Genomic DNA, 15,521 nt, shown 5'->3' with positions numbered 1-15,521 from the left:
ATTTAGTCCAGTGGCTTCTTCCCACTGATAACTAATTGTTTTCTATCTTTGTATCTCCACTGGTCAGTTCTGCAATGTCTTCCCGTTTCTTCTCAAACTGCCAATATTGCCAAAGATCCTCTTTAAAGAAAGGGCCTACCTGCAGAAATTTTTGATGAAATACATCAAGGAGCACAAGCGCACATTGAAGCCTGAGGCCCCCCGAGATTTTACAGATTACTTTCTGCTCAAGATGAAAGAGGTGCTTATACTAAAGATAACATTTTAAAGTGTCTTGCCTCTTTTCCCTCCTCTTTCCTATTCACTTCCTCTGCTCTTGCCGTTCTTTCTTTCTTGTTTTTCCTCTCTTCTCCTCTTGCTTACCTTTCATATCCACCCACTCTACATCTCCTCTCCTTTTCCTCACTTCTCCTCTACTTCTCTTCTCCTTTCTTCTCCCTCTTCTTCTTCTCCTCTCTCTCCACTATTCTGTTTCCTCTTCTCTCCTCTACTCCTTATCACCTCTCATCTCCATCTTTCTCTCATTCTCTGCACCTCTTTCCCTTCTCTCCTCTTCCTCTCCCAATCTATCCTCCCAGTCTAACTCTCTTCTTTTCATCACTTCTCCTCTACCTCTCTTCTCCTCCTCATTTTCTTTGCCTCCTCTATTCTGTTTCTTCTTCTCTTTTGTCTCTCCTCTGCTTCTCACTACTTCTCTCCATCTCCCTCCCATTCTCTTCACTTCTTTCCCCTCCTCTCTTCTTCATTTCCCTTTATATCCACCCATTCTTCCTCTCATCTCCTCTCCACATTTTGCATGCTCCAGCTATCTGACAATGGTTCTTTGTGTCCACTCAGGAAGAGCAGGAAGAGGACCCAGATTTCTGTGATTTGAGTCTCCTGAATGTCTTGGTGGGACTGTTGGCAGCGGGTTCTGAAACCACCGCTTCTACCCTGAAATTCTGCCTGGCCTTTATGGCTCACTATCCTGATATCCAGAGTAAGATTAATAATAGCATGTACAGCATACAGAATGGTTTGTGGAAGAGTTGTTGTTCTTGTTACTTCTTGAGGTAGTAGTGATAAGAAATGTACCCAAAATGAACACAGGCATAAAATAAACACCTGTCAGAACTAATCCATAAGAAAGTTTGGCAAAAGTAAAATATGACTTATGCATGCATGGACTGGCCTTCCATCTGTGTGCCTCAGCAGAAATGTAGTTTTTTTTTTTTTCCGACCAGGATACATTTTCTTTTTGCAGTCTTATGTCCAGTTTTGGTGATCCTGTGCAGTGGGCACAGTGCTGTATGGATTCCTCCTCTTGACTGATAGGAATATAACCCAATATGGTCTTCTGCTGTTGAAGCCCATCAGCTTCCAGGTTCAATGTGCTTTCCATTCTGGGATGAATTTCTGCTCCCCAGTCTGACCATTCTTCTCTAACCTCTCATTAGCAAGGTGTTTCTGTCTGTAGAACTGCCTCTCCCTGGATGTTTTCTGCTTTCCTCACCATTATGAGTAACATCTAGACCAGCCAATCTCAACCAGGGTTCAGTGGAACCCTAAGGTTCCTCCAGATGTTGCTAGAGATTATTTGGGCTGTGGCTGATTGACCTCCCATTTGATGATGCCTACATAGTTCTATGGCCAAAGCTACTTGGCAAAACTAGCAACAAGACATTTATTTTTTAATCTGACTGTAAAGGTGGCATTCTAACCATTGGTATAAGGGGAGCATTCCTCGTACTGACCACCAATGTAAGGCCCATTTTCCACATTAACTCCTGGTGAATTGAATTTGGTAGGGGTTCCCTGAGACCTGAAAATTTATTTTAGGGGTTCCACTTGTCTTGGTAAAAAAAAGGCAAAGAAAGGCTACTCTGGAGACTGTTGTGTGTAAAAATCCCAGAAGAGCAGCAGTTATAGAATTACAGAAATACTCAAACTACCCTGTCTGCAAACTACAAACTTGCCACGGTCAAAATCGCATTTTTCTCCATTTTGGTGTAAATAAAGTAGAATTGAAGGTAAATGTTTTTTTTTTTAATAGCATAATGAATTATTTTTTGTGATTTGTGTCCGATTGCAGAGATTTGGTGAAACCCCACCAAAGTGAGTTACTCACCACAGTCACCAAAATTGGTGTCCACCTTGGAAGATTTTCCCTCTAGTCCTGTTTTGGTGATCACTCAAAATATGCCATTTTATTTCACTTTTATATAAGTGATGATGATCGTCAGGACAGGGAGAAGGTGAATCTTTTTAACAGGGATACAGACAGCAATAAAAACCTGTCATGAACTCTAAACCCTCTCCTCTCTATCTAAAACTCAATTAAACATTTTGTTTGAGTTTTACATTATACAAATTGCCTAATCTGTAACTACATGATTTTATGTATTTCAGTGCTCCTCCATGATTGACTGATTAGATAAAAGCATGAATAAGTAGGAGTACAGGTGTTCTTATTAATATTTCTTAAAGAGTATATCTAGGCAGGGTTACGAAACACACAGGCCACAGTATTAGGTAGTGTGAACCACCAAACCACCAAATCCCTCTCTTTTGAGTTGGGAAATGCTGAGTACATCTCTGGTCAACCACCACCTTTGCTTTCTGCAGGATTTAGTTTGCAGGTGCAGCTGCATTTCTAAAAAATATGGAGGTTTATATATGCTCATTAAATATCAGCATGTGGAACATCCACACCAACTTCTATATTCTCCTTTCAGTGAAGGTCCAGCATGAGATTGATGACGTGTTGCAGTCACAGCGCTTACCTGGGATTGAAGACCGACTACAACTGCCATACACCAATGCAGTGATCCATGAAATACAGAGAGTGTTAGACTTGGCCCCAACTGCTCTCTTCCACGCTGTGACCAAAGACATCCAGTTTCGCGGATACACCTTCCCAAAGGTACCTGACTACGGTGACAAAGAAAGGTGTTGAAAAGCAAGGAGGCATTACAGTCTGTGAAGAGAGGTCACATAGAAAGCAGTCAATAATACACTGATCAGCCATATCATTAGGACCATTCACTACACCAATATAACCAACCACCTGATATTTAGTAGGTCCCGCTTTTGCCACCAAAGCAATCCTGACCTATCTAGGCATGGACTCCACAAGACAAAGCATTACACTGACTCTGCTGGCTTGCCTTCTTCCTATAGTGCCTCCTGGTGCCATCTCTTTCTCCAGGTAATTGTCGCACACATACCCAGCCATCCACATGATGTAAAAGAAATTGTGAGTCATCAGACCAGGGCCACCTTCTTCCATTATTCTGTGTCCAGTTTCGATGCTCGTGTGCCCATTGTAGGTACTTTTGGGTGTGGATACAGATCAGCATGGGCGCCCTGACTGGTGTGCGGCCATACAGATCCATAGACAACATTTGGTGATGTACTGTATGTTCTGACACCTTTCAGTCAGAACCAGCATAAACTTTTTTTTCAGCAATTTAAGCTACACTAGCCTTTCTATTGGATCCGACTACACTGGCCAGCCTTTTCTCCCCACACGCATCAATGAACCTTGGCCACCCAGGACCCTGTTGCTGGTTCACCAGTTTTTCTTCCTTGAACCAATTTTGGTTGGTCCTTACCACTGCCCAGGGCTGCTGTTAGAAATTGCGGGGCCCCGTACAGACTACCTGGCAGGGCCCCCCCAAGAAAATATTAAAGATATATTTAGCTAAAATTCCAACAAGATCACTATTAGCAGACACAAATATAACAACTCGCATAATTCCTGCTAAAAAAAAAAACTATGAGAAATAAAAAAGAAGATGAAATGAGAAACATATACATGCTGGGCAGTTGGAGCTCAGTGATCAGAGAGACAGAGAGAGAGAAACAAAGTTACAATTTACAAATAAACTCCTGAGCAGAGATAAGTGCTGGGAGGGGGGCCCACACAAGGAAGGGGGATTAGTGAGGGACGACTGTATTTGTCAGCAGATAAAAGCTGATAGCAGGGAGAGGGACAGATCAGATTCAGGTGCTGGAGGAAGATTTCTGTATTTGTTGTCCATCACTAATCCCCCTCTCTGTGTGGGCCCCCCTGTGTGCTCGGGCCCCCTACAAGAGGGCTGGTGGTCTCCCCCTATCAGCGGCCCTGGTTCTGACACCTTTCAGTCAGAACCATCATGAACTTTTTTTTCAGCAATTTAAGCTACACTAGCATTTCTATTGGATCCGACTACACTGGCCAGCCTTTTCTCCCCACATGCATCAATGAACCTTGGCCGCCCATGACCCTGTTGCTGGGTCACCAGTTTTTCTTCCTTGATCCAATTTTGGTTGGTCCTTACCACTGCCTACCAGGAACATCCCACAACAGTTCTGGTTTTGGAGTTGCTCTGACTCAGTTGTCTAGCCAATATAATTTCTCCCTTGTCAAAGTCCCTCAAATCCTTACACTTGCTCTTTTTTTTTTTTTTTTTTTTTTTTTTTTTACTTTCATCACATCTACTTGGGGACAACATGATCCCTTGCTGCCTAATATATCCCACCAACTTTCAGGTGCCATTGTCTTGACGTTATTAATGTTATTCACTTTACCTGTCAGTGGTCATAATGTTATAGCTAATCAGTGTATAAAAAAATACAATTTGTGGCGTGTTCATTCTGGGTTTGCCTCTTTTATGCATCAGAACGTAATATACTGCTGAGTAGAAAAGGGAGTGAGAAACCATTCTCCGTTACTGCTCAGGCACCTGTTTTTTCCTAGGTGCTCATGACATTACACAGACATTCACAGTAATGTACAAATGGTTTGAGTATTCAGGTTGTCAGTCTCTTACATGATCCAGTCGATGCTGGGACTGTATGATGAGATTTGTACTCATGTATAACAGTGACTCTGTCTCTCTTCTTTACCAGGGCACCATCATCACCCCATTCCTGACATCAGTGCTTAATGATCCCTCACAGTGGGAGACGCCAGAAAAATTCAACCCTGGGCACTTCTTGGACGAGGAAGGCCAGTTCCGCAAGCGGGCGGCCTTCATGCCATTCTCAGCTGGTGAGAGATTCACAACATTATGCCTTCTCCATATCAATTATACATAAAATTCAAAGGTAGGGAAAAATCTTTTTGCCAAGATCTCTTCCTCATCCAGGGGTTGATGTATTGTGCCACCAGCACCAAAAAGTCCCCCGGCTGCCAGTAAAGTGCTGTTCTGGGGGTACCATCTCTCCAGGTAGAATGCACAGTAGGATATTCTCACCTCCTCTCATGGTCTTCTGTAACCAGTGAGGGCCAGGAGATGGCTCCATGATATCAGCTCCTCAGCTGTTCTCACATCTCAGCCTTGTTCCTCTCACCCTTCTCTAAATGTTTCTCCCTAACACCCTCTGCACTTGCCAGGACTCCCCATCCTTCAATTCAGGGTTTCTTTCAGCAGGAACATGGAAGAACGCAGTTCCGACACTTCCAGCACTGAATGCACTGTACGTAATTGCAAGGTGTGTTGGACTGCTGGAGGGTCTATTGATGATGGCTTCTGGGCGATCTATTGTTGCAGGGGTCTGTTGTTGCTGGGCAGGACTGTTGTTGCTGGTGGGGTATCTATTATTGCTGAGGGATCTACTGTTGAGGGAGAGGTCTCTTTTCCTGCTTGATGGGGGGGGGGGGGGGAATCTATTGATTCCGGCTGCTGGGAGAGCTAAGTTGCCGGCAGGGGTCTATTGTTAGGTGGAGCTATTTCTGCTGAGGAAGGGTCTATTGTTGCTGGGGGATATTTTGTTGCAAGGCATCTATTATTGCTGGAGACGTCTACGTCTATTGTTGCTGGCTGACCTATTGTAATGCTTTTCTTGTTATTAACAAATTCTATACACACTACTTGGCACTGCAAAATACTACTTGGTTCTGTATTCTCTAAAAGGGGTTACTGGTAGGTGGTTAGGGGGGGGGGGGGACCAAGGGGTGATTCAGAAGGGGGGGTATCTGCACCTGCTTTCATGTATCCTCCTAAGCCCCTCAGGAGAGGACACCCATCTTGGTGCAAGTCTAATGGACTGACTTTTCCAGTGATTGGTTTTATATCCTAAGAGAGCCAAGTTGAGATAAAACTGCAATGCAATCATTCATATTATAGAACATATTGTGTGTTTACCTGGCATTACAAAGGCTGCTTTAAGTTAATTGCAATCACATTTATTTTCTTGATATTTCAAGCTCTGATTGGAAAAAAGCCAACGTGGTACCAATATTTAAAAAGGGGCCGAGATATATCCCGGGTAACTATAGGCCGGTCAGCCTAACATCTGTAGTCTGCAAAATTTTGGAGGGGATGATAAGGGACCACATACAAGACTTTAGTAATGAAAACGGTATTATAAGTAGTAATCAGCATGGATTCATGAAAAATCGTTCATGCCAAACCAATCTATTAACCTTCTACGATGAAGTGAGCTGCCACTTAGATAAAGGTAAGCCTGTGGATGTGGTGTATCTGGACTTTGCAAAGGCCTTTGACACCGTTCCCCACAAACGCTTACTGTACAAACTAAGGAAGGTAGGTATGGACCATAAGGTGAGTACCTGGATAGAGAACTGGCTCCAGGGGAGAGTACAGAGGGTGGTGATTAATGGGGAGTACTCGGATTGGGCGGGTGTGGAAAGTGGGGTCCCCCAGGGTTCTGTCCTGGGACCAATCCTGTTTAATTTATTCATAAATGATCTAGAGGAGGGGATATCTAGTACAATCTCAGTATTTGCAGATGATACTAAATTAGGCATGCCAATATCTTCTATGCAGGATGTGGAAATCTTGCAAGCAGACCTGAACAAAATAACGGGGTGGGCAACTACATGGCAGATGAGATTTAATGTAGAAAAATGTAAAGTAATGCACTTGGGGGCCAGAAACCAGAAAGCAAGCTACTCACTAGGGGGGGAACCTCTGGGTGAGTCTAGGATGGAAAGGGACCTGGGGGTACTGGTAGACAACAGGCTTGGAAGTGGCATGCAATGCCAAGCCGCTGCAAGCAAAGCCAACAGAATACTGGGTTGTATAAAAAAGGGGATTCACTCCAGAAATAAAGAGATTATTCTTCCACTCTACAAGACTCTGGTCCGGCCACATCTGGAGTATGCTGTCCAGTTCTGGGCACCGGTCCTCAGGAAGGATGTGCTGGAACTGGAGAAAGTCCAGAGAAGGGCAACAAAAATAATTAGGGGAATGGAGGACATCGGCTATGAGGAAAGACTACAAGCACTGAACTTGTTCTCTCTGGAGAAGAGACGCTTGAGGGGGGATATGATATCAATGTACAAATACTGTACTGGCGACCCTAGCATAAGGAACAAACTATTTAGAGTAAGGGAATACAATAAGACACGTGGCCACTCACTAAAACTAGAGGAAAGGCGGTTTAACCTTAAAGTGCGTAAGGGGTTCTTCACTGTAAGAGCGGTAAGGATGTGGAATTCTCTTCCGCAAGCAGTCGTATCAGCGGGGAGCATTGATAGTTTCAAAAAACTATTGTATGGACACCTTAAAGACCACAACATACAGGGGTATACAATGTACGGTTAAAAGCAAACACACACACATAGGTTGAACTGGATGGACTTGTGTCTTTTTTCAGCCTCACTAACTATGTAACTATGTAACTATGACATCCACCCCTCCAAAAAACATAATGTTTTTTTTTTTAGATGTGATTAGTGAAAAGATGGCTAATGTCTTTTAGGAGACGATGGAAAGATCCTTAACCACTTCAATACCAGACTCTTTTACCCCCGTCCTGCCCAGGCCAATTTTTAGCCTACAGCACTTTCACACTTTGACAGTTTTGCGCTCATGCAACACTATACAGAAATTACAATTTTATCATTTTGTCACACAAATAGCACTTTCTTTTGGTGGTATTTAGGGTTGAGCGGACACCTAGATGTCCGTGTTCGACGGGTTCGGCCGAACTTTAAAAAAAAGTCCGGGTCCGTGTCCCGGACTTTTACCGAACTTTTCCCGGACACCGAACCCCATTGAAGTCAATGGGGACCCGAACTTTAAGGCACTAAAATGGCTCTAAAACACCAAAGGAAAGGGCTAGAGTGCTGCAAATGGCAGCAAAACGTAATTAAGAGCATGGCAAGTGCTCTGCAAACAAATGTGGATAGGGAAATGACTTAAAACAGCAAAAAAAAACAGAAAAATAAAACAATGTTCTTCTTCATCTCTGAAGGACGAGGCCCATATGGAGTAGGAGGGAGGTTGAGGTGGTGGTGGATGTGGCGGTGACATAGGCGTGCGCACAGGGTGTGCTGGGTGTGCCTGGGCACACCCTAATCACCTAGGGCACATAGCATTGCCAGTGAGGAGATGGGAAAGATCTCCCTGGGACCTGCTCTGCTCTGCTCTATTTCTCCTTGCCTACAGGTACATGGCCCCGATACATTACTCTCCCTGCTGGCAAACACATGCATGTGTATTTCAACTTTGGGGTGCACACCTTAATGCAATAGGCTGCGCACACCTATGGGCGGTGTAGGTGGAAGCGGCGGTGGAGGAGGACCAGGGCCGGATTAACAGCATCATGGGCTTGGTGCTGAGGATTTTGAAGGGCCTTAAGGGCCGTGCCTTGCCATGCACCCAGAGGAGGAAGGGTGCAGCCATGCATGCCTAATTCAACATGGGATGCTGTCTCTGAAGCCCATAAACACATCCATGCATCGCCAACTGTCCCTCCTTGTCCGGCCTTCACGCTGTGTGGGGAGGTTCTGAGGGTGCTGCCTGGGGAAGCGAGCATAGAAGCCAGACTTCTGTGTTTACAAGTGACAGAAGAGCGGTAACAGTGAATATGGCCAACCCGGGGCCTATATAAAAGGTAGGGGCCTGGAGCTGCAGCTCCAATAGCCCCTACATTAATCTGGCCCTGAGGAGGAGGACGAGGTAGCCAACACTGCTTCTTTTCAAAAATTTTAAATGAGGGTACACCCCAAAAGAGTGAGAAAGAGCAAAAATGGAACAATGGGTGGGTAAGGTCGGTATCCATTGCTATTCTGCATAAGGTACGGAAAAGTCCCGTGGGATCCATGCCTGGTTCATTTTAATGAACGTGAGCTTGTCCACATTGTCTCTGGACAGGCGGCTGCGCTTGTCTGTTATAACGCCCCCAGCCGTGCTAAATACCCGTTCAGATAATACACTGGCTGCAGGGCACGCCAGCACCTCCAAGGCGTAAAGGGCAAGCTCAGGCCATGTGCCCAATTTGGAGACCCAGAAGTTGAAGGGGGCAGACCCGTCATTCACTACATGTAGGCGTGTGCACACATACTGCTCCACCATGTTGGTAAAATGCTGCCTCCTGCTAAGACGTTCCATCTGAGCTGCTGGTGCTGCTGTTTGTTGTGGCGTGCTGACAAAGCTTTTCCACATTTCGGCCATGCTAACCCTGCCTTCTGAGGTGCTGGCGGTGCCCTGGTTGCGTTGGCGACCTCCTCCTCCTCTGCCTTGTGCTTCCACTGTGGCCCCGCTGTCAGATGGGAATGCCAGCAGCATGGCGTCTACCAGCGTGCGCTTGTACTCGCGCATCTTGCGATCGCGCTCCAGTGAGTGAATTAAGGACGGTACGTTGTCCTTGTAACGGGGATCCAGCAGCGTGGCCACCCAGTAATCAGCACAAGTTAGAATGTGGGCAACTCGGCGGTCGTTGTGGAGACACTGCAGCATGTAATCGCTCATGTGTGCCAGGCTGCCCAGAGGCGACGAAAGGCTGTCCTCTGTGGGAGGTGTATCGTCCGTGTCCTCTGTATCCCCCCAGCCACGCACCAGTGATGGCCATGAGCTGGCCTGGGTGCCACCCTGCTGTGAACATGGTTCCATCTCCTCCTCCAGCTCCTCCTCCTCCTCATCCTCCTCATCCTCCAGAACTGTGCCCCTGCTGGACAATTGCGTCCCTGGCGTTTGCGTGTGCAGGAACCCACCCTCGGAGCCCCTTGCGAATGACTGCCCTGAAAGCCTTGGAAATGTTACCTCTTCATCCTCCTCCTCCTCCTCATCCTGTGCCACATCCTCTTCCATCATCGCCCGAATTGTTTTTTCAAGGAGGCATAGAAGTGGGATAGTTAAGCTGAGAACGGCGTCATTGCCACTGGCCATGTTGGTGGAGTACTCAAAACAGCGCAACAAGGCACACAGGTCTCGCATGGAGGCCCAGTTATTGGTGGTGAAGTGGTGCTGTTCCGCAGAGCGACTCACGCGTGCGTGCTGCAGCTGAAACTCCACTATGGCCTGCTGCTGCTCGCACAGTCTTTCCAGCATGTGCAAGGTGGAGTTCCACCTTGTGGGCACGTCACATATGAGGCGGTGAGCGGGAAGGCCGAAGTTACGCTGCAGCGCTGCCAGGCGAGCAGCAGCAGGGTGAGAACGCCGAAAGTGCGCACAAACGGCCCGCACTTTCTGCAGCAGCTCTGACATATCGGGGTAGTTTTTAAGGAACCTCTGCACCACCAAATTCAGCACATGCGCCAGGCAAGGGATGTGCGTCAAACCGGCTAGGCCCAGAGCTGCTATGAGATTTCGCCCGTTATCGCACACCACCAGGCCGGGCTTGAGGCTCGCTGGCAGCAACCACTCATTTGTCTGCTGTTCCATGCTCCTCCACAACTCCTGCGCAGTGTGTGGTTTGTCCCCCAAACAGGCAAGTTGTAAAACTGCCTGCTGTCGTTTACCCCTGGCCGTGCTGAAGTTGGTGGTGAAGGTGTTACGCTGTCCGGATGAGGAGGCGGTAGAGGATGAGGAAGCGGAGTAGGAGGAGTTAGGAACAGGAGGCAAACTGAAGCGCCCTGCAATCCTCGGTGGTGGAAGGACATGCGCCAAATTGCTATCCGCCTCAGGCCCATCCGCCACTGCATTTACCCAGTGTGCCGTTAGGGAGATATAACGCCCCTGACCGTGCTTACTGGTCCACGTATCCGTAGTTAGGTGGACCTTGGCACAGATGGCGTTGCGCAGTGCACACCTGATATTTTCCCCCACTTGGTTGTGCAGGGAAGGGATGGCTTGCCTGGAAAAGTAGTGGCGGCTGGGCACGACGTACTGTGGGACAGCCACCGACATAAGGTTTTTAAAACTGTGCGTCTCCACCAGACGGAATGACAGCATTTCAAAGGCCAATAATTTTGAAATGCTGGCATTCAGGGCCAGGGATCGCGGGTGGGTAGGGGGGTACTTCCTCTTCCTCTCAAGTGTTTGGGAGATGGAAAGCTGAACGCTTCCACGGGACATTGTGGAGATGGTTGTTGGTGACCCAGGTGGTGGTGTTGCTGACAGATCGTCTGTTTGCGGGGTGGCAGGTGCCGGTATCACTACAGATGTGGCTGGAGCGGCCGAGACTGCAGCAGAAGAGGAAGCAGGATGAGCCAGAGACGTTTCTTGGTTTTGAAGGTGTGTACTCCACTGCAGCTCGTGCTTTGCACGTAGATGCCTGATCATGCAGGTTGTGCTCAGGTTGAGAAGGTTTATGCCTCGCTTCAAGCTCTGATTGCACAGGGTGCAAACCACTCGTGTCCTGTCATCAGCACATTTTCTAAAGAACTTCCACGCTAGAGAACTCCTTTGAGCTGACTTTGGTGCGCTCGTTCCCTTGCTGCGTTGGGCAGTAGCGGGCGTAGTGTCTAGGGCACGGCCGCTCCGCTTCTGCACCCTGCTCCCTCTTCTGCTGTGCTGGTGGCTCTGTGCGACCACCGCCTCTTCCTCCAAACTACTCAGGTCACCTGCATGACGTTCATTCCATGTGGGGTCGAGGACCTCATCGTCCTCCACATCATCTTCCACCCAGTCTTCACCCCTGCCCTCCTTGTCGGTCTCCACAATGCTGAACGCCGCAGCAGTTGGCACCTGCGTTTCGTCATCATCGGAGACGTGCTGCGATGATCCTTGCATGTACTCATCTTGAGAAATAAGTGGTTGGGCATCGCTGCACTCAATCTCTTCCACTTCTGGGGCAGGGCTAGGTGGATGGCCCTGGGAAACCCTGCTGACAGAGTCCTCAAAAAGAATAAGAGACTGCTGTATGGCTTGGGGCTCAGACTGCTGGCCTGATTTGCAAGGGGGTGAGGTGAAAGACGGTTGGACATTGGCTGCAGGTGCCAACTCTGACCTTTCTGCAGTAGACTGGGTGGGAGACAATGTGAAGGAACTGGAGGCACTGTCAGCAGCAAACCAATCTACTATCGCCTCAACTTGTTCTGGCCTCATCACTTCTAGGGGCGTTTGATGCCCTACCAAATACTGATGCAGGTTCTGTCGCCTACTCATACTTGAGGAAGGTGTTTCACTTGTGCGTGTAGCTGGCACAGATCGACCACGTCCTCTCCTTGCAACAGGAGCTCTACCAGCAGCACCACGACCCAGGCCACGGCCCTTATTTGACGGTCTCCTCATATTTCTGTAATTTAAGATCTTGCCCTAGAAAGGTTTTTATTGAATAGCGGAATAGGAAATATGATCCAAAAAAGTGTATGTATCTCGCACGTACAAAACCACACTAGGCCCCAATTACTATTGTTTCTACCCCTAAAAGGATGGATGAGGAGTAGGAGGAGTATGGAACAGACAGCACCCTCAAATCTTCAGAAGTATGAGATGAACCCCAAAAACTTGGAAAGGTGGATCTCACACGTACCGACACAGACTATCCCGCAATTCAATTGATCCTCAAAGGTTTTTATTGAATAGCGGAATAGGAAATATGATCAAAAAAAGTGTATGTATCTCGCACGTACACAACCACACTAGGCCCCAATTACTATTGTTTGTACCCCTAAAAGGATGGATGAGGAGTAGGAGGAGGAGTATGGAACAGGCAGCACCCTCAAACCTTCAGAAGTATGAGATGAACCCCAAAAACTTGGAAAGGTGGATCTCACACGTACCGACACAGACTATCCCGCAATTCAATTGATCCTCAAAGGTTTTTATTGAATAGCGGAATAGGAAATATGATCAAAAAAAGTGTATGTATCTCGCACGTACACAACCACACTAGGCCCCAATTACTATTGTTTGTACCCCTAAAAGGATGGATGAGGAGTAGGAGGAGGAGTATGGAACAGGCAGCACCCTCAAACCTTCAGAAGTATGAGATGAACCCCAACAACTTGGAAAGGTGGATCTCTCTCACACGTACCAACACAGACTATCCCCCAATTTAACTGATCCCCAAAGGTTTTTGATTAAATAGCGGAATAGAAAATATGATCCAAAAAAAGTGTATGTATATCACACGTACACAACCACACTAGGCCCCAATTACTATTGTTTGTACCCCTAAAAGGCTAGGAGTAGGGGGAGTATGGAACAGGCAGCACCCTCAAACCTTCAGAAGTATGAGATGAACCCCAACAACTTGGAAAGGTGGATCTCTCTCACACGTACCAACACAGACTATCCCCCAATTTAACTGATCCCCAAAGGTTTTTGATTAAATAGCGGAATAGAAAATATGATCCAAAAAAAGTGTATGTATATCACACGTACACAACCACACTGGGCCCCAATTACTATTGTTTGTACCCCTAAAAGGCTAGATGAGGAGTAGGGGGAGTATGGAACAGGCAGCACCCTCAAACCTTCAGAAGTATGAGATGAACCCCAACAACTTGGAAAGGTGGATCTCTCTCACACGTACCAACACAGACTATCCCCCAATTTAACTGATCCCCAAAGGTTTTTGATTAAATAGCGGAATAGAAAATATGATCCAAAAAAAGTGTATGTATATCACACGTACACAACCACACTAGGCCCCAATTACTATTGTTTGTACCCCTAAAAGGCTAGATGAGGAGTAGGGGGGGTATGGAACAGGCAGCACCCTCAAACCTTCAGAAGTATGAGATGAACCCCAACAACTTGGAAAGGTGGATCTCTCTCACACGTACCAACACAGACTATCCCCCAATTTAACTGATCCCCAAAGGTTTTTGATTAAATAGCGGAATAGAAAATATGATCCAAAAAAAGTGTATGTATATCACACGTACACAACCACACTAGGCCCCAATTACTATTGTTTGTACCCCTAAAAGGCTAGGAGTAGGGGGAGTATGGAACAGGCAGCACCCTCAAACCTTCAGAAGTATGAGATGAACCCCAACAACTTGGAAAGGTGGATCTCTCTCACACGTACCAACACAGACTATCCCCCAATTTAACTGATCCCCAAAGGTTTTTGATTAAATAGCGGAATAGAAAATATGATCCAAAAAAAGTGTATGTATATCACACGTACACAACCACACTAGGCCCCAATTACTATTGTTTGTACCCCTAAAAGGCTAGATGAGGAGTAGGGGGGGTATGGAACAGGCAGCACCCTCAAACCTTCAGAAGTATGAGATGAACCCCAACAACTTGGAAAGGTGGATCTCTCTCACACGTACCAACACAGACTATCCCCCAATTTAACTGATCCCCAAAGGTTTTTGATTAAATAGCGGAATAGAAAATATGATCCAAAAAAAGTGTATGTATATCACACGTACACAACCACACTAGGCCCCAATTACTATTGTTTGTACCCCTAAAAGGCTAGGAGTAGGGGGAGTATGGAACAGGCAGCACCCTCAAACCTTCAGAAGTATGAGATGAACCCCAACAACTTGGAAAGGTGGATCTCTCTCACACGTACCAACACAGACTATCCCCCAATTTAACTGATCCCCAAAGGTTTTTGATTAAATAGCGGAATAGAAAATATGATCCAAAAAAAGTGTATGTATATCACACGTACACAACCACACTGGGCCCCAATTACTATTGTTTGTACCCCTAAAAGGCTAGATGAGGAGTAGGGGGAGTATGGAACAGGCAGCACCCTCAAACCTTCAGAAGTATGAGATGAACCCCAACAACTTGGAAAGGTGGATCTCTCTCACACGTACCAACACAGACTATCCCCCAATTTAACTGATCCCCAAAGGTTTTTGATTAAATAGCGGAATAGAAAATATGATCCAAAAAAAGTGTATGTATATCACACGTACACAACCACACTAGGCCCCAATTACTATTGTTTGTACCCCTAAAAGGCTAGATGAGGAGTAGGGGGGGTATGGAACAGGCAGCACCCTCAAACCTTCAGAAGTATGAGATGAACCCCAACAACTTGGAAAGGTGGATCTCTCTCACACGTACCAACACAGACTATCCCCCAATTTAACTGATCCCCAAAGGTTTTTGATTAAATAGCGGAATAGAAAATATGATCCAAAAAAAGTGTATGTATATCACACGTACACAACCACACTAGGCCCCAATTACTATTGTTTGTACCCCTAAAAGGCTAGGAGTAGGGGGAGTATGGAACAGGCAGCACCCTCAAACCTTCAGAAGTATGAGATGAACCCCAACAACTTGGAAAGGTGGATCTCTCTCACACGTACCAACACAGACTATCCCCCAATTTAACTGATCCCCAAAGGTTTTTGATTAAATAGCGGAATAGAAAATATGATCCAAAAAAAGTGTATGTATATCACACGTACACAACCACACTAGGCCCCAATTACTATT

At 46.4% G+C, this 15,521-nt stretch overlaps 1 protein-coding gene across 1 annotated transcript in view; it reads left to right on the top strand.

Moving 5' to 3' along the window:
- Positions 1-15,521, top strand: part of LOC309555531 (cytochrome P450 2C20-like) — a gene marked incomplete at its 5' end in the record, with an annotated part of 45,245 nt that overhangs the window by 18,506 nt on the left and 11,218 nt on the right. The window contains 4 exons of the mRNA XM_082257598.1: positions 68-241; positions 838-979; positions 2,715-2,902; positions 4,873-5,014. Of these exons, the coding sequence (XP_082113724.1) occupies positions 68-241; positions 838-979; positions 2,715-2,902; positions 4,873-5,014 (646 nt within the window). The remainder of the gene's footprint in view (positions 1-67; positions 242-837; positions 980-2,714; positions 2,903-4,872; positions 5,015-15,521) is intronic.

Source organism: Pelophylax lessonae (genome assembly GCF_965119305.1).
Source record: "Pelophylax lessonae genome assembly, chromosome: 5".
NCBI classification, from domain to species: domain Eukaryota; kingdom Metazoa; phylum Chordata; class Amphibia; order Anura; family Ranidae; genus Pelophylax; species Pelophylax lessonae.
This window is presented reverse-complemented; position numbering and strand designations above follow the sequence as displayed.